This window comes from Propithecus coquereli, unplaced genomic scaffold (genome assembly GCF_000956105.1).
Source record: "Propithecus coquereli isolate 6110/MARCELLA unplaced genomic scaffold, Pcoq_1.0 Scaffold132, whole genome shotgun sequence".
In the NCBI taxonomy this organism is placed as follows: Eukaryota; Metazoa; Chordata; class Mammalia; order Primates; family Indriidae; genus Propithecus; species Propithecus coquereli.
This window is the reverse complement of record NW_012137414.1, coordinates 812554-832904: the sequence shown is the minus strand read 5'-3', so window position 1 is coordinate 832904 and position 20351 is coordinate 812554. Positions and strand designations below refer to the sequence as shown.

The 20351-nt window shown below is 38.9% G+C and overlaps 1 protein-coding gene across 3 annotated transcripts in view; it reads right to left on the bottom strand.

Moving 5' to 3' along the window:
- Positions 1-8980: 8980 nt before the first annotated feature.
- ASB11 (ankyrin repeat and SOCS box containing 11, E3 ubiquitin protein ligase) overlaps positions 8981-20351 on the bottom strand; it is a 22599-nt gene continuing 11228 nt past the window's right edge. For 2 of the 3 annotated variants that reach the window (XM_012638711.1, XM_012638713.1), the window contains exons 3-7: positions 18359-18466; positions 15752-15902; positions 13073-13207; positions 11759-11950; positions 8981-9105 (exon numbers count right to left, since the gene is read on the bottom strand). In XM_012638711.1, the coding sequence (XP_012494165.1) occupies positions 8981-9105; positions 11759-11950; positions 13073-13207; positions 15752-15902; positions 18359-18466 (711 nt within the window). The remainder of the gene's footprint in view (positions 9106-11758; positions 11951-13072; positions 13208-15751; positions 15903-18358; positions 18467-20351) is intronic. The other variant, XM_012638712.1, reaches the window with a different exon arrangement.

Here is a 20351-nt window from a genome sequence, read left to right as displayed (position 1 = left end):
AAGATGTGGCCTTGCTGCTTTGGATTTACGGAGTCTCAGGTGAAATATTTGGTGGCCACTGTTAACAGTTTGAGGGTGTCCTTCATGTTTTCAAAGGCATTTCTGTGCATACAGATGTCTGCACATTTATCCCTTTACATTTTTCACATAAATATACCTATATTTGCCTGGGAGATCTTTCCATTTCGGCTTGTAACAGCTGAGCGCCTTTCTTTATTCACTGCTGCATAGCATTCCATATTGTGCCAAGAAGTATTTAATTAAGCCCCTAATGATGCAAACAGAATGTCACCATTTCTTTTAGTGCCACAAAAAGATGGCAGTCCATATTTTTGTACATGTGGCTTTGTGCATATATGCAAATATTTCCAGAGGAGAAATTCCTAAAAGTGGAAATGCTGAGTCAAAGGCACGCTCCTACATGTGTGACAAATTGTATAGAACTAAACACACACACATACAAATAAATACAAGTAAAACTGGGAATTTCTGAATAAGAGAAGTAGATTGCTTAAATGTCCCGATTGCATGAACGTCAATTTCCCGGTTATAATATTGTAGTACAGTTTTGCAAAAAGTTACCATTGTGGTAAACTGGGCAAAGAGTACAGGAGATCTCTCTGTTACTTCTTACGAGTGCATGTGAATCTATAATTCTTTCAATACAAATTTCAATTTTAACAAGCGGCTGCTTATTTAACATCGGGATAAACACTACCAAAGTGCCCTCCATCTCTATTTGCAGAATTAACTGAGAATGCCATAGTCATACAAATTCTTCCCTACTCCATCAGGAAAGATTTGAAGAATGATAAACTTGTATTTGGTAGAGAGTGAGAAATGTGCTCCCAACATAGACTGGATGGGAAGAAGTTAAACAGAGGGGCACAAGGGGAGCTGGATACTCTATCCACCCTTTCCAAGTAAAATCTTCATAGCACAACTTCTTTATTTACTTTTAATTACATTCGAAGAAGATAAAGTTTTCAGTTCCAAAATGAAAATAAAGAACATTTCCAGGTTGCTGCCCTCCTTCCTGGGAAAGAATTCATCAGCTTTTAATCTTCTTGTTGTATTTATAACATTGATCAACCCTAGTAAATAGGAGGAGGAAGCTGAATTTTGTTAACTGTTTAACAACAGTTCTTTACAAGAGGAGTTTATGCATTTTGAAGGATTTGTATGAGGATAAAGTTGAATCACGAGTATAGGAGCTGCGACTATGGAGAAGTGGGTTGGGTTACCACGAGCCATAAGAGAAAAGCAATCTTACCAACTTCTAGTCAGCCCTCCCTGTGTGTGCCACTGTGTCTGGAGGTTCAGTGAAATTGATCCAGGTTGGGTATGAAAACAGAATGACTGCTCGCAGCAGAGGGTTAAGGCCATGGTCATTCCTTACCAGGCGCAGAGCTCACACTAGCCAGTGCCTCTGCCTCACCCCTCACTTAGATGTCCAAGGCACGCCTCCTGAGGCCTTGGGGAGCCTCCGAGGTCACTTCCAATTAGTCAAAGTTGGCCCAGGAGCTAAACCTTCTTGTTTTTCCAGCTGGCAATTTTTCTAGCACAAAATCTTTAAAACCTAAAAGGTACACATCTGCTCCAAGAACTTGGAATTCCCTGATTTTCTGGCAAAAATCCTATGTATTTCAGTTGTTCTCCCATACCCGGGTCTGCACGCTGAGGCATCTGATGTCACTGCTTTAGAGAGCACTCAGTCCTACTCCGTCAAGCAGTGCAATAAGACTCAAAGAAAAATGTGTTTTTAAAAATCTGGCATAATGCAGTATTCTTGAGGAAACAATCAGGTGAACCAAAATTGAGAGACAGTCTACATAACAATGGGGCTGGACTCTTCAAAAATGCCAATGGCAGAAAGTCAAAAGTGGGAAGAGGAAGCTATCTAAATTAAAGGAGAATAAAGAGACTTGATTGGATCCTGAGTAATGAAACAAGACAGAAAAGACATCAATGCCACAATTGTGGAAACTTCGATCTGGACGTATATTGGACGGTCATACTGAATCAGTGTCAAACTTCCCACGTGCCATCACTGCACCCCAGTTCTGTAGAAGCTCTGTGTTCTTAGGAGATGTGCACTGAAGTGCTTGGTGCGGAGCCATATGGGAGACCAAGGCAGAAATGTGTGCCTAGGTACATATTTTGCACCAAATAGAAAAAGTTAACGTAAGCTCTACAGTCAAAACACACGAACGTAAATAAAGCCCATGTTGCCCAATCTGTTTGCGTGCTATTGTCATTCCACATAAACCCAGCAGCCACACATCCCAGAACCACTGCTCTCATTGCCCAATGATGCAGAGTCACAAAACAAACAACAACAGCCTGTCTTTATTAAGATTTTTGATATTTTGGCCATCACGGGCTTTTTGTCTTAATGTTGGCTTTTTAAAACATTGCACTAAAATATCGACCTTTCAATGCCCTCTTAAATTTTTTGCCTCATTCAGCTCATCCTAATCCTCGCCCTGGTGAAGGATCATGACACCCGCAACTTAGAAATAGTTCATTTTTTAAATATGTCAATGTATTGATTATATATGGGTTTACATATGTAAATACATTAATATTTACGTAGGTGTGTGTTACACACGTACATGCATATACATATATGTATGCATGCTTGTGTGTAGGTGCGCATCCATACACACATACACAGAGAGGCAAATGTGGCAAAATGTTAACAACTGGTAAATTGAGGCGATAGATGTACAGATACTCATTGTATTATTCTTGCAATTTTTCTGTAAAGTGGAAACTTTTTGAGATATAATAATGGTGGAGGAAGAAAATTGATAAATGGAAATAAAAACATGGCATACATTTTTTCACAAGCTAAATTTGTTAAAAATAGGAAGCTGCTATTCCAACCATGATCTGTGTGTTTGTTCTGGTACAGACTCTGCTAAGGGAAGGAGAGGATATATTCCCTATGCAAATGGAATATATCCACGCGAGAGCAGACCCTGTGGTGACTGGCAGTGGGAGACAATGTGAGGTCCTCCGGGGTGGAGAGCATTTTCCCCTGACAAGCTGTGGTTATCCAGCGATTCATCCCTCACCGAGGCAGCTTCAGGCGATGTCTCTGAAGCGTCAGCTATTCTCTTTGTGTTCAGTGCATAAAATCTTCCCAGCAATGAGCATTGCAACTGAAAAAAGAATCAGCTACAAACCTCATGTGCATTTGCCGTGGCAATATTAGAAATATCAGGGAGGAGAATTACTTTGGGAGAAGAATAAAATGTGAACAAAAACTTAGAGATGTTGAATGACATACCCAAACATTTAAATGATTCAAGGGATTTTAAAAGTGTTGAGGCTTAAATCTTCAAGTGACATAGCAAGCTTATTTTTTTTTTAAATCATAGGTCAAGGCAGATGATGGATTGATATAGTCAGATAAATGATAGCTTGATAAATGGTAAATAGATACATTAGATATCTACATAGACATAGTCAGATGGTATATACATAGGCAATACTGGGTATTTATTTGGTTATGAAAAGATTTTTCCCTTAAAATGATTAATTGTGTATATATTCTAAATTATTTTAAACTATTATTTTAAGTAGGCTTTTTATATGTAAATCCCGCATCTGGTAATCTTCTAAGAAATACTTGATATTTTTAAAGATTTATTAAAAAATATCGAAGTTCACGCCAATGTTATCTGTAAGAGCAAGAAATTAGAAATAATCCAAATACCCGACAATATGGAAATAGTTAAGGAATATGATACAACCATTTGAAAGGATAATTGCAAAGGGTTTGAAACTGAGAAAATCATTACAGAATGGTTTGTGGGAAAAGCAGGAATCACAAATAGTTTTAAAATAGGATATTTATGTTAAATCAGGCAAAGAGATGAAAAACATGTACTGAAAATACTGAAAAACCTTAACAGTAAAAATTAACTAATAAATATTATATACATACATGAATAATTATTTTAAAATCAGTCACCCTGCCAAAGACCTTGCCTAAACAACTAATCTAAAATAGTAGTCCTCTGCTATCACTCTTGATTCTAAACTGCTTTATTTTTCTGTTCATCACTTCCTGAAATGATGTTATATATTTCACTGTCACTTATTCCTTGTTGCTCCCATTAACACATAAGTTTTTCGAGAGCAAACACCATGTCTGTCTTTCACACTGTTCTACAGTGTCTGGCACATAATAGATGCTGAGTAAAAATGTGTTGAATGAATTAATTGAGAAGTTATCCTAAGTACTTCAAACATGACTGAAATTGTAAAAATTATACTATTTTGAGAAAAAACATCCCATATAGTATGAAAAAATGAAATAATCTATATTAGTGGTTAAGAACCCCAAACGGTAGGCAAAATAATCTCATAAAAACCAGACGATTAGTCTGATGGTCTAAATATAGCTTAATGGAATGTAGGGCTTGAAGGGAATTTAAAGATTATCTCATTTCCAACACCTTCATTCATAAATTGTAAGACATTAACACCACTCCAAGATGCAGGGACCTGGCCTATCAGATGGGTTCTGGTGAGTGGTCTCTCAGAACCCAGTACAGGATTTGGGTACTACACACACACTCAAGATTTGGGTGCCAGCTCCCCCAGTACACACACACACACAGGCCTACCAGGACTGGGAGGTCCATACAAATGATTTGTAGAATCCATGATCTGAAGTTTCAGAGAGGAATGGAACAGCAGGACTTTAAATTCCCTGGAGTCACAAACAGTTTGAATATCCTCCCATGGCTTAACACATAGCTTAGACATTCAGCAAGATCCCACTTAACCAAAAAAAAAAAAAAAAAAAAAAAGCACTCAGGAGAGCACTTTGAAAAAGGAAAGCCTCCAATTCCTGAATGTTCTATGACAGGAAGAGACTCTCCCACTCTTTCCTCTTTGATCTTTCCATGGCTAGCGATGGCTCAAATGGCTCCTCAACCTGTTTCAAATCCATCCTTTCTCTCAATCAATTTTACATCTTTAACATTGTTCTTATGACTATGTATTTCAATGTCACCTTTGATAAGTTTCCTATTCATTCCCTTTGCTAGTATTTCTATTCATGAACCCGTATTACTCTTAATGATTTGTAAGGGAACTCTTTATATGTTAAAATGTAAATATCAGCTGAGATCACTCTGTCCTTTAATATTTGGGGCAAATTGAATCCTATCTCCTTCCATTGATTTTAGAATATCTTATACTTTCCCCAAGACTTGTAAAAATTACCTTCCTTAAGAGTTTTGAAAATTCTTCAGGAGTTTGTTTTTCTTGTCACATGTCTCACAGAAGGAAATGTCCATCCCACCTGAACAGGTGAATTTACATACTGTTTTCCTACCATGTAACGCAATACATATATTATAGCATGTAGAGCCAGATAAATAATCTAGGCTCTTTCCTTGGTATCTTCTAAAAAAGATACACAAGATATCATACATATTTCAGACTTCACTGAAGGTTTGGGTTGTTTCAATATTTTACAAGCAGTAACTCACAGAAGTGAGGATTGAGTATTAACATCCCTGTTCACCAAAAGATATCCCAAACAATTGCTTCCCACTGGGAAAAAGGGGGAAGCTAAGGGTGGAGTGTGAGGGTCTCCTTTGTCCTAGTTACATAGTCAAAATATTAACCTTTTATCTGCCATAAATGTTACACTCAGATTTACTCCATTTTGGTTTGCCCTTTCATTTTTTGCAATACAATTTTTAATGTATTCTAATTTATCAGTATTTTTCTTTAAACTTTCTGCCTTTGATAATGTTTAGAAAATGCCTTCCCTTTCATGTACATTCATGTACATTTTATTCCTGTTTTTTTATAGCATTATTTAAATTTTTTAAACATTTTCCAAAAAAACAAGATTTGTTTTTGGAATATGATGCAAGATAAGAATTTAACCTTTTTCCCCCAGATAGTTAACTAATTAAGATTATTAGATATTCCAAAGTTGTAAAAATTAGGAAAAAAATCTAGAGCAGTGCTAACAGAAATATAGTGTGAGCCACATATGTAATTTCAAATGTTATTGTAGTCACACTAAAAAAGTAAAAAAGAAGCAAGTAAAATCAATTTTAATAATATATTTTATTTAACCTAATATATCTAAAATATTATCATTTCAATGTGTGATCAACATCAAAAGTTATTTTGGTCTTTTATTTTTAGTTGACATGTAATAATTGTACATATTTGGCGGGTATAGAGTGATATTTCAATACATGTATACAATGGGTAATGATCAAATCAGAGTAATTAGCATATCCATCACCTCAAACATTTATCATTTCTTTGTGGTGTGAACATTCAAAATCCTCTCTTCTAGCTTTTTGAAAATATACAATGCATTATATTTACCCTATAGTGCTATGGAACACTAGAATTTATTTCTCGTAACTATAATTTTGTATCTGTTAGCCAACCTCTCCCTATTCTCCCCTCCCCTCTACCCTTCTCAGCCTCTAATAAGCATAATTCTATTCTCTACTTCTGTGAGTTCAATTTTTTTTTCCCACATATTAGTGAGAATATACAGTGTTTATCTGTTTGTGCCTGGCTTAATTCACTTAACATAATGTCCTCTAGGCTCATCCATGTTGCCACAAATGACAGAGTTTCCTTCTTTTATAAGGCTGAATAGTATTCCATTGCATATATCTACCACGGTTTCTTTATGCATTCATCTGTTGATGGGCATTTAGAATGATTCCATATCTTGGCTGTTATGAATAGTGCTGCGATAAACATGGGGGTGCAGAAAATATCTCTTTGACATACTGGTTTCCTTTCTTTCAGATATATACCCAGCAGTGAGATTGCTGAATCATACTCAAACAGCAAAAAACAAATAATCCGCTTTAAAAATCGGCAAAGAATCTGACTAGACATTTCTCAGAAAAAGACATACAAATGGCCAAGTATATGAAAAAATGCTCTATATCACTAATCGTCAGGGAAATGCAAATCAAAACCACAATGAGATATCATCTCACCGCAGTTAGAATGGCTATTATCAAGAAGACAAAAATATTTAGCTGGGTGTGGTGGTGGCACCTGTAGTCCCTGCTACTCAGGAGGCTGAGATGGGAGGATCGCTTGAGCTCAGGAGATCGATGCTGCAGTGAGCTATGATTGTGCCACTGCACTCCGGTCTGGGTGACAGAGTGAGACCCAGACTATAAACGAAATTTTTTTAAAGACAAAAAATGACAAATGCTGGTGAAGTTGTGGAGAAAAGAGAAGTCATATACACTGTTGGTGGGAATGTAAATTAGTACAGCCATTATGGAAAATAGTATGGAGTTTTCTCAAAAAACTAAAATATAACATCAAAGGTTATTCATAAGACATTTCACGTTCTTTTTGTACTGAATCCTCAAAATGTGATGTGCATTTTATACTTATAGCACACCTTAATTCGGCCTAGCCACAATTCCAGTGCTCAATAGCTATATGTAGCTAGTAGCTATCGTATTGAGTAGCACAGGTTTAGAGCAGTGTTTCTCAACCTCAGCACTGTTGATGTTTTGGACCTGATAATTCTTTGTTGTGGGGTGTCCTATGCATTGTAGGGTAATTAGCCCTGGCTTCCACCCTCTGTCAGTAGCATCCCTCTCCCAGTTGTTGCAACCAAAAATGTCTACAGACATTGCCAAATGTCCTGGTGGGGCTGGGGAAAAATTGTCCCCAGTTGGGAACCAAAGGTCTAAAAAAACTGAAGAAAAATACATGTTTGGAAAGAATCTTAGGATCATCTGAGAGAGAATTTTCATTTTAGAAGCTAATATTACTATAGTCACTGAACAATGACAGTAATACTTACAATAATTATAATGAAGCTAATATAACTACAGTCACTGAACCATGATAGCAATTCTTACAATAATTATAAGTCTATCCAGTTCCCATGTTCTAAATTCACCCAGGAGAGGAAGGGAAAGGAGGAGCAGAGGCAGAAAGGCAGAAGGGGAGAGAGATGGGAAGAGGGAGGAGGAGACAAGAAAAAAGGAGGAGAAAGCCCTTTTTATACACCTTTGTGCTTATATGGGGCCCCTATCCATGGAAAAGTATATTGACCCAAAATTGAGGCCACCTGATGGCTGGCATCTACGTGTCGTTATTTCAAAAACGCTGCAGATCTTGACTTTGAAAATAAGCCAATGCTTGGGTTGCAACATGCATCAGACAGTGCCTGTCTGCTCGGGTTGTCTGGGGCACCCAGTGTTGCTCAATCCTGGAACTGCTTATCTGAAGAATAGCATTTAATATCAGAAGTGATGGTCAATGGATCCCAACATCTGGGCAAGTTAATCTCTTCCAAAGTCTCTCTAATCAACCAAGACCTCAGTAATTGGAAGCCTCCATCAATTGTGATGTTTTTAAAGTATTTAGCTTTCTCTGTGTGTGTGTGTGTGTGTGTGTGTGTGTGTATATATATATATATATATATGTATATGTATATATAGCTTCATTCACACACACACACACACACGCACACACAAAGACAGAGAAACCAAAATTACAGGAAAGATTTATTCGAGGAAGGAAATGGGGCAGAAGTGAGGAACTAAATCAGGAACATTTCTTAGAATACCTAACATTCATTATAATCTTATCCACCTGAATTTACATGTGTCTAAATGATAGGTTGACCTTGAGGGATAAGAAGATCCTGAATCATCAGAAAATAGCCTATCATTTTCACCCTACTTCACACGTTTTTAAAGTTTGTTAACAAAAAGAGGTAAAAACCAAAAGGTTTCTAATTGTCCCTTGAGTGATAAGAACTTAAACTACCCAGGAGTTTCCACACCTCAAGTGTTCCCAATTATCAGGGATTTACTCTCACTGGCTGAGCTTGTTTGAAGATATTGAGAGTCTAGCTACTGCGCGTCTACACTAGGTACCCTGGCTACGGCAGACAACAACCTATTTCCAAGTATTTTTTCAGGAGCAGTTGGGATTATTGGTATAGGAGGAATCTTTCCAGTGGCTCTGGCAGACATAGCTTGTGGACAGCTTGATGACATGCTCGGCCCAGGCACTTCCGGACACACAGGCGGCAGAGCTGGGAAAGAGCAAGCGGGCCTGTAGGAGGAATAAAAATGGTGTGAACTTCATAGTGGTGGGGTGGGATCGGGGGTAGAAATAGGAGTGCAGAAAACTGGAAGAGGCTGAAACTTTCTAAAAGCAGAAGAGAAGCTGGATCTACATAGGAATCATAGAATGAGGTAGCAGACACTAAATACAGACAGAGGATCATGATACGCCCCTCCGGAGGGGATGTATTTCTTTGGATTGGTCTTCCAATGGCAATTGTATTACCGATACTGAAGAATCAGAGGCACGTTAGGAATGACGTGTGAGGTCTAAAGGGAATGCACCTCACTGACGTGTTGCATGTGTCCATGAAAGTGATATACTGGCCCAGGAAAACATGCAAATGGAAGTACTGAGCATGCAGGACTCCAAGACAGAGCTGCAGAACAGAGGGACAACTGCAGAGAGGGTGTCAGCAGGAAGCTGCACCCATGTGGTCACAGAGGCAGTGTTAAGAGATGTACCAGGGGCCAGATGCTCAGCCCTCAAAGTCTTCCTGGACCTCCTGGCTCAAGCTGCCCATGAGGTGGTTCTGGCTGTGTCCCAGCTCACACCTGGAGGGGCTCTCCATTCTTGCAAGGATCCCGGCTCAATAGAGATCTGCAGAAAGAACTCAACTCACTTGGTTCCCCTGAACCTCAGTCTCATGAAGTCTTATGGAGTCATCATGCCTATGGCTTTGAGTGGCTTTGAATCCTTAAGGAAAACAAGTTGATGAGAGTCCAAAATATGGTTGGATAGGATGAATGAGCTTTTGGCTGGAATGCTAGTTATATAGGGACAGTCATAATATTCCCTTATTTTCTAACCTGACTGTATCAACAAAGATCTCTTCAAGTAGATTTAATTACTGGCCTGTACAAAGTTTTCCTTTTCAAGAAAATCCTACTGTAACATCATCCTGCACTCCATGAAAAATGGTAAACTGCATGTACAAATAGCCAGGTGACATTTGAATGGACACTGCCAAGAGCATGAATGTGATAGAAAGCTACCTGGAGAACCAAAGAATCATCCTTAGTTAAAATCTTGGGAAGTGAGAATGGAAAGTGTCTCTACCTGTTGTCCAACTTAAGCTCCTCTGAAAAACTGTAATGCAGACAAATTTTCCAGCTTGTCTAGAGAAGTTCAGACACCAGAGTGAATTCTGATGTATCTGGTATTCATCCTTCTAGAGCAAGTGGCTATATTTAATGAAGACAAAGGACAGAGGAACTTGGTTATATGGAATTCAAATCCTAGATCTGGAAACATTTTTGATGGACGAAAACAGGAAATGTGAAAACTGCTATAAGCTATATTCTCGGCTAACGGTCGGAAAGTACCTGATATTTCCAAACTGGGACCTGGTAAGGAAGATCATAATCCTTCCAGTGGAGATTCAAATCAAAGAGCAATCATTAATGATCTAGACTATCGGAAATAATCTAGACCAGTGGTTCTCAAAGTGTGGTCCTTAGACCAGCAGCATCAGCATCACCTAGGAGCCTGCTAGGTGTGCACTGTCTTGGGCCTCACCCCAGATCTTCTGCATCAGAATCTGCATTTTAAGGAAATCCCCAGGTGACTGGTATGCATGTTAAAGCTTAAGAAGCACTGATTTAGAGAGACTATTCCTAAAATGATTAAACCAAGTATTCCACTTAAGATATGGGGGCGGTTTCACAAAATGGAACTGGTGAGTGAAATGAGACCTCTCCCCACTGGAAACTGTTTCAGAAGATTCAAGATTGGGGCCTCATTACATTAAGAGTGCACATTCTGGGGTCAGACAGGTTGGTTAAAATCTGACCTAGTTCTACTTCTGAGTATCTGTGTGACCTTCTGCAAGCCAATCTCTCTATGCATAGCATCAGCTACTACTGTATAAAGTTCTTGCTGCTCTACAGTTTTAAAAATTCAGTGAGATTAATCTCTTTCAAATTTAGCTCGGTGTCTGGCACATGTAAAGCTAAATAATTACAATGATTTTTAATATTCTCCCAAGCATACGAATGATCAATATAGGCTCAGAAAATGTTCTCTTGCTGTAGGGATATAACATGATTCTCTTTTGAATTTGGGATATGAAGCATTTGAGAAGCTCACCTTTCTCCTTAGGCATCTATAGTTGCTGTTAATGCCCATGGTGGAACTGGGACTGTGGCAATGAGGAATGTGAACCCACCTACTTCCGATCTGAACAGGCAAACAACCTCACTATTTAGCCAGGTTTTTGAAATACATACCCTGTGTCCCCCCTACCTCCTCTAACACAAGTCTTTGGAATTTGCACCTGGATTGCCTCCTGATATTACAAAGCAGAGTTTTAGTTTGTTCAACCGTGTGCTTACGCCAGGATAGATGTGGCAGTTCAAAATTTTCAGGGTAAAAACAAGGTTTGCTGGTTATTCCCTTGTTACGGATAATACAAAGCAACACTCAGGTTGTATGTAGATGCCCTTTGGTTATAAGTGAATACTTAAAACCACAACATGTAAAATCCCAGAAGTCATGTCAATGATGGCAAGGCTTGCCACTTCCCACTATGCCACCCTCAATTAAAAAGCAAAAAAAAAAAAAGGAAAAAATGCTAGGGATGAGACAGGAGGGAGAGACAGTGTGTTTATGGAACGGAATCAGACACCCAGCCTTTGGTTACCTTCGCAGAGCAGGAGCGCCTGCTCCACATTGCTTTTTGGAGCCGCCAGATCAAGTGCGCGTTTACCCTGAGCATTTCTGAGCTTCAGGTTAGCCCCATAGTCGGTCAGCAGGCGGATGACCTCCACACTGGACTGCCTCGCTGCGGCGTGCAGGGGGGTGTCCAGCCACTGGCCACGATCGACACTGGCTCCTTAACAAAACACATGGCCACATTTCAACATGTTAATGTAAAACACAAAGAGCCACAAATGTGCAGTGCTATGACATATTTCACAAATCTTTGAAAATATATGACTTAAGCCTAGAACCTCAGCAATGCCTACTAAGACCATTTCAAAATATTTTAATGAGAAAAAATGAGTTTCAATATTTTTGTTCATTTTAAATGCTTTACTTGCTTTCCTATACAAACAGTGTGACATACAAAATAAAATATTTGAGACCCCTGTTACGTAGTTATTATGTTTCTGGCAAAAGAAAACTCTAAGTTTATTTAGTATTTATATTATTTGGGGCTCAAGAAAAAAAGATTTCTGAACTTACTATAGGGAATAGTAAATTATTAGGAATGAAAAAGACAAAAAAGTTCTTGAAGATAAAAATTCTCAACTAAAATTTCTTACTATGACCTCCATTTTTTTTTTTTTTTTGGTCAGGGGCTAAGTTTGTTGAATCTTTAACCAAATAAGAGTTTCAAGATATTTTACTTTTCCCTGGACTCTCAGTTTCTGTATATGCTTTTTAGAATTTTTAAAAAAAATGACCAAATAACTTAGCAGGATAGATATAAAATAGTCTGTGACAAATGGCTGTTGTTTTTACTGTCCAGCATCTTCCTGGTAACCATACCTCAATTTCCCTCCAGGGAACCACTCTCTTATGATTCCCAGTTCCTGTTTCCAGCGAAGTCTAATAACTGCAGAGTAGGCTGAAATCTAGGCCTAACCCCATCGCCTTATTGTATTCCCTCGGCCACCATGAGGGGTTCAGAGATGGGCGTGTGACTCACAAAAAGCCAATGCTCTTTTCTTGCTATGTATGGCTGAGGAGAGCTATAAGCCCAGGTGTTGCTGGCAGCCATCTTGAGACCACCAGGGAGAACAATACCAGGTAAATGGAGCCAACATCAAAAGAAGCAGAACTGAGAAATACAGACATTCATTTCTCTGGAGAACTTCTGCTTTTAGCATTCAAACATCAAATGCTATCAGAATTTTTTCCAGCCTGACAAGAATTTCATCTTTGAAGTTGTAGAAAACCAACAATGTTAACAGGTTCTTTTCAGGAAAAGATTTCTAGATCTGGAAATTACCTAATTCCAGAAGTTTCTTCACACAGTCTACCCTCTGGTAGGTGCAGGCCACATACAGGGGGGTTCCGAGCTGAGGCACCTCTTGGTCAATGTTAGCATTATTTACCAGAAGAATCTCCATGCACTCTCTGTGACCTGGTGGGACACAAGATCACCTCACTCAAGTAAGGGACATATCGAATATTCACGGAATTCTAGGATTGCTTATCTGAAATGGGCTTTACAAATAACCTAGATCTCTTTTTGTAGCAGGAAAAAAAAAATCTTTGTTTCTAGAAATCTTAGGTAGAAACTCCCACAATAAAACAAATCAAAAGAGGAGCATGTTCATGTTTCCCCACCCATATTCCTTTTTGCAGCCCCTGGGGTAACTCCAACTAAACTGAGGGCTCCAAGGAGCACAGTTGAAATCACTCTCTAGGATGAAGCCATCTTTTTACAAATGGAAGTGACGCGATCCTGAGGGTAAATGACTGACCCTATTACTACTCTGAAAAGCCAGTGCTGAAACCCAAGTGAACCCTGTCCCCTTTCCATTACAAATCTCTCATCCTCTTCTTCACCCATGCATGTGAGATTGGGTGTGTGGCCTGCAACCTTATTTTGGTCAGCCTGAAAGACACCTATGAGAATGAATAAAAAGTCTCAAGGATAGAAAATATTTAAATACACTTTCAAATTCAGTGGCTAAAAAGAACTATGTAAGCAAGCATTCTCCTTCGGGAGTTTGCCCAATGAAGAGATAGACATGATTAATTTGCAGCATATTAATGCTTTGTTCAGGAGGGAATGCTTGATGGGAGCTTGCAAAGAGTTAGTTCTCTTTGAAGTTTTAAATGTTTCCCTAAAAAAAATCTTATCATTACTAATTAATTTACCAGCCTTTTCTTTATAGATAACATAAAAGCAAGCTTCATCCTAGACCTGCCTGATTTATCACAAATTCTGGATTGAGTATAAATAGGTATTAAAATATACAAGCTAGGAGTCTGTGAATTCAAATTATTTGTTCACATAAGTAAATATCAAACCTGGATTATACCATTATATGTCAAGGTATTGACTCAGACTGTGATTCAGCCTGTTCACAGAGGTTTAAAGCTCTAAGAATCCAGAAATAATACCTAGTTAGTACCTAAAATTGCTTGACAAATATCGAGTATCTAATAAGTATTTTTGCATAACTCTTGTCTTTTTTTTTTGAAGAACAAGAAATTGAGCCTAGTTTGAGTCAAATCTCAGTAAGTTTTAAAAATGAATATATAAAAGTTAAATGATTAGCACTAATATAACAGTATGTAAACTAATGAATTTGCTAATCATTTTTCCATTCTGTGGATGTTGGTCCTTAGCATGCTTTTCTAATATAGACAAAAATAGAGACACATGAATCGTGTGTTTATGATAAGCATATATATATTTTGCAGGCACATAGATACCAAGCAATCAATACATAATCAGCCAAACACTGCAGAATTACTTAAGTAATTCAAACCATTCATTTATCCAGTTTTAAACATTTGGATGGAAATACAAATAACATTAATTTTTACTTCAAATCAATATTAAAATTTTTTTTAAAGACTTTCATGTCATTTCTAAAATAGTTCATTACTCTACAATTTAAAGGACTTACTTGATGTTTGGGAAATGACTAATATCAGTTATCAATAAATATTTATTAAATACATTTAGGACATTGAAGACATAGATACACTGAGATTTGGGTCTTTTGTATCATTTAAAGTAATCCACTAGAAAAAAAATTCCAAGTGACATGTTTAGTGACCTGGCGCAAATCTTTCATTGTTACCTTTTGAAATAAAAACTTTCATCCCCAATTATACCAGTAAAGATCACTATTCTAGAGTGTTTTAACTTCTCTATTGAATCTGATCTCAAGATAAGAGAATAACCCCACCACTGGGTATCACCAAAATGTTGCTCTTTAGGTGTGACCTTTGACAAATGCCCTTGTTCTTTCAATGGCATTTTCTTGTTCATGTCTAGTCTTTACCTATAGTTTTTAAATTCCTTAAATTTACTTTTCCCCCTCATTTCAAAAGTAACTGACAATACAAGAGTCTAGGTCAACTTCAAGATTTCCAATGCCATTCTCTGTAAAGTTGCAACTTGTTTTTTTCAGTGACTATGACCTTGAAGTCATCAGCTCATCTAGAGTGTATTACTTGTTGTGGACAATTACATTTACTGTTCCATTAAAGATAGTATCAGCCTTGGCTTTTAGACACTTTCATAATTTATTTTAGCTTAGTGGTTGGTGTTTTATGGGCTTTGGGGGATGAACTGTTCTTGTCTACTAAGGACAGAGACATAAGCACAGCACAATTAACGGAAATCACAACTGCTATCTTGGCTGCACAAGCTGCCAATAAAATACCAGCAAAGGGGCTCAGGAAAGGTCTGCTAAGAAACTGTCCCCAGGAAATGGGACATCTGAGACAGCAAGACATTCCAAGGTTATAAGAAGATCTGCTTTATGCCACAGTGGTACTTCCTGAAGATTCACAAGTTCAAGTTACTACTGTGGGATTTCTAAGCCACACATATTTTAATGGTGAGGAAGATCCAGGCAACCCTTGCATAGCTAATACTAGACCATTGACTGATGCAGATTGGCTCATCAGTGTTTTGTGTGCATTGTGGTGGCTCGTTTACCTCTCTTCACTGCCTCATGGATGGGTGAAGCCAGGTGCACCTCGAGCTGGGCCTGGGCTCCGAACTCCAGCAGCACATTGACACACGCAGCACTGCCACTACAGCAAGCATTGTAGAGGGGCGTGGCTCCGTGAACCGTCACGCCATTGACCTAATGATGGGCAAAGAGAGACCCAGAGGATTTGCTGCTTCATTCTCACCATCTCCAAGTGTGTACTCCTATGTATCTGCCTGGAGAAGTATCCCAAGCTGGTGAATGAGCGAGGGAAATCCACATCTTTACAGTAACATTATGAAACCTCATGAGGTTTTGGAGTGGATCAAGTGAGTTACTATATAGTAAACACTTAAAACATTGCCTGGTACCCAGTAAGCACTAAATAAACACTTGCAACAACAATTATTTCCATTTTCCACTAATGCGGACCTGACTACTCCTCCCAATCATGAACAAACATGGCAGGAACCAAAGGACTGGAGAAATCAGCTAGCTTATGGTCCCCAAATCTATGTTTGCAAAAAATCTCCTCGGCAATTCCCCACAGTTCCACTATCTTTCTTGCCACAATTCTCCTCTCTGATCTACTGTAATCCATACAAATTACACATGCCAGCTATCACTCCTAAAGATATGATGGCCAAGCCAAAGGCACATAGAAAATAGGCATCAACATAGTGTCTCCAACCATCCTCAGCACATTCTAGAGATGTGAGAGGCATGTGAGAACCATCAGGGATAGGAGGCATCTTTGTGTATCAACAACAGATTGGAAAGAACATCTAGGACCATGGCATTCTGGTGGAAAGGCTCTGATATGACTGAAATGTAGGATAATGGAGGTTTGATGTCAAACCATTTTGCCTCAACAACTACGGGAAGATGTGTGTGATAATCAGGATTCTAATAAATTTCCTTGCTTCAGAAACAAAAATGATTTGTCTCCAGGGTTCCAATATAACCCCCATTAGTTTGGCAAGTTAAAGATAAGATGCTAAGATGGCAGAAACAGACAGACGGGGAAAATGTGTGTAAATTCATACACTAGGGATTTCTATCCTATTTATATTTTTACTAAAAATATTTGGTGGAACCGGTTTAATTTGTGTTTTACTAAGTATTATCCTCGTCCTCAGTCTAGGAAGTCGTCATCTTATGTGATTTCCTATGTTTCTCTCTTAGTTCATGTCAGCAAACGTACATGGAGCACCTACTAGGTGCCAATGTTTTGGAAACAATAGTAAGACAATTGCCTCTCCTTGAATAGGTTGAATTCTATTAGGGAAGACAAACACAGAAAGAGATCATTTTGATATAATAATGAACGCTTTAGATCACTATGGAAGCAGGACAAAGGAGAGGATAGAGAAATACTTAGGAAGTAAAATTAGCAGGCTTTTGTGATTAACTAGATGGGGAGATGGAAGAAATAGGATGATTTCCAGGTCTGGAACTTGGGAGACCAGGAGGATGTTTCACCTGGTCTCTGAAATTGGGAACCCAAGATGAGAAGTAGGTCCCAGAGGGAAGAACATGATAAGCACAGTTTGCATTGAGTTTGTGGTGTCCCTGGGACCTCCAATTATGGTGGGACTCTCTACTGATTAACTATCTTTCTCTTACTCCTTTTCTCATTCTGATTTAAATGTTAAATGGTATGATAAGGTATTTATTGGCTGTTCCCTTATAAAATTGACAAAGACAAGAAACTATGACTTATTTTTCTCTTTGTCCCTCACAAAATCTCTCTGACCTGAGATTGTTTATCATTTCCTGCCAGCAGTCTGCCTGTGACTCCAGTCATTTAGCTTGAAAGGAAATGGCCCTCACATAGCCTCGCCCTCATCATTACCCCTTAGCTGACTAAGTGGTAACTTCAAGAAGCACTGTCTAATGGAAATGCCTGAGCATGAGGGCATCAGAAAAATTAGTTTTGTAAGAAAGCCTTTATGTTAGTTCTACACATGGAACCCCAACTTCTCTATAAAACACAAAGAAAATCATCATTAAGCACTTAAAAAACAGCTCATAAAACAAAGAAGGCAAGGACTGAGTTAAACAACAAAACAACACCTGGAAACTAAATGCAGGTGTCATTGAGATTTTTTTCCAGAAGTTGTAATTTTATAATTCTGATGGTTGTATTATATACAGCACCTCAGTCACTGTTTGGAAAAAGTTAGGATATACATTCAAAATAGGATAAATTTTAATTTTGTGGGTTTTTTTCCAATGTATTATTTATTAAAAACTCATTTATTTTGATAATTTTGCTCAATAAAATAGTTGTTGATTTAAGGTGTTGAATTAAGTGTTTCTGATTGTTCTTTTAAAATTTGTTCTTTTTAATGTCTTACAATAAAGATTTTTTTAAAGTCAGCATCACGATTTTGAAATATTCCCGTGAGTCACTATATCTGAATGTCCGCACATGGGGGTTAGGCTGATGAGAAAGCAGCAAACCTGAATGATTCCGGATCTGCGTGTGGATGGGACCCCCAGCCCTGCCCATACCCACAGCGAGGGACCAGTCTGGGAGGCAAAGTCTCTTAAGATGTTAGCAGACGCACCTGTGCAGACAGAACTACACGGGCAGGGGCGGTACTCACATGTGCACCATTTTCCAATAAGGCTTTAGCACAGGCCACATGACCTCCAAGGCACGCCTCGTGGAGAGAAGAGACCCGGTTAATTGTCACAAGGTTCACATTGACGCCCTATCGTTTGGAGAGAAGAGAGTTAAATGCTTCATTACTGATGGCCATGAAAGCAATGTTATTCAACATGTTTCTGAAATTTTCACGGTCTGTGGATATAATATTAGCACCACATAGAGAAAAGTAGAGGTTATGACCAAGGAGTCTAAACACAGTGGGGGAGCCTCATGTTCATTTATTCAGCAAATGCTCATTCAGCATTCTGAGCTAGGAAATGTGCTAGGGCCTGGTTCTTCAAAACTTATGACATGAGTCTCTCTCCTCCCAGAGCCTACTGGAAGGCAGAAATGAAAAACAAAAGAGCAAGAATATTGCTTTACTGGAAGCATGTTCAAACTTCATTTGGGAGATGAGATATCATTGAATCTGGCTTGAGGAGTAAAAAAAATAAATAAACTTGGCAAATGAGGTAGTATTTTAGCAAATGCTTGAAGCATAAAAAGTTTCAACCCAAGTGTCCATCAATACATGAGTGGATTAATAAAATGTGGTATATGTATACCACGGAGTACTATTCAGCTTTAAGAAACAATGGTGATCTAGCACCTCTTGTATTATCCTGGATAGAGCTGGAACACATTCTACTAAGTGAAGTATCCCAAGAATGGAAAGACAAGCACCACATGTACTCACCATCAAATTGGTATTAACTGATCAACACATAAGTGCACATATAAGAATAACATCTATTGGATGTCAGGCAGGGGGGAGGAAGGAGGAGGGGACGGGTATATGCATACACAAAGAGTGCAATGCGCACCACCCGAAGAATGGACATATTTGAAACTCGGACTTAGGGGGGAGGGGGGGCAAGGGCAACATACATAACCTAAACATCTGTACCCCCATAATATGCTGAAATAAAAAAAAAAGAAATGGAAAAAAAAAGTTTCAAGCTAGGAAAGCAAAGAAAGGATCTGCCATTAAGAAGGAACAGAAGATGTAAATGCCTAAAGTGACAGGAAGTGTGGCTAGAGCCAGATCATGAAAGGCCTTGATTTCCAAGCAAGAAGTGCATGTCTTAGAGGGAATGAGGCACCTATGAAGTCTGTTAGGCTATAGAAAGTCTGGAGCTAATAGAGTAGCTGTTTTAGGAAAAGTCCACTGGTAGCAGCATGGAGGGTTGATTACAGGAACAAAGTTGCAAGACTGAAGCAAAAAGAGCCATAGAGATGTGGCTATGAGTCCAGGAACAGGTGGGTGTGAACAGCGGTGGGTATGAGGGGTAGGTGACAGACTGCATGGACATTCAGGAGGTAGAACTGGATCTAGAACACAAGGGTGACTCTCAGGCTTAAGAGTAGAAAGTAAAGTAGCCAGCGCTCCTCTATCGCACTGTGTGTAGCAGCGCTGCTTTGGCCACGACTCCACTGCACAGAGGTCTCTGAAGTCTCAGTATCTGGGGCCAGGGTTAGGGCTTCTCCTAACCTTCATTTCCTCACCCAGCTACGAGTGTCTCTGCCCTGTCCTAACACATTCCCCCTCCCCGCACTGCAGTGCTCTGCCCTCCTCATCCTGGAGTCCATGTGACAGATGACAAGGTCATACACTGATTTTGATAACTTGGCTCTTGCCGTTTCCCTCCCATGATTATCACTTTCTATCTATGAAAGGACTTAGGTCCCTGGTCTGTCCTTTCCAGCCAGGTCCTCCCTTGTTAACTGATCTGCTGAAAGCTTGCAAAACCTGGTGCCATGACTCTGAGTCCCAAACTCCAACCTACACACCCACCGTCTTCTGCCAGACCTCCAGTGTTGGCTGTATCCCTGCTGTGGTCAGCAGCTGAGATTTGTCTGTCCCTTCATCACAGGGACTCTCCATGCCTCCTGGGTCCTGTCTATTTTTATGTCCTGAATATGACATCATTACTCTAGAGTTGTGCTAC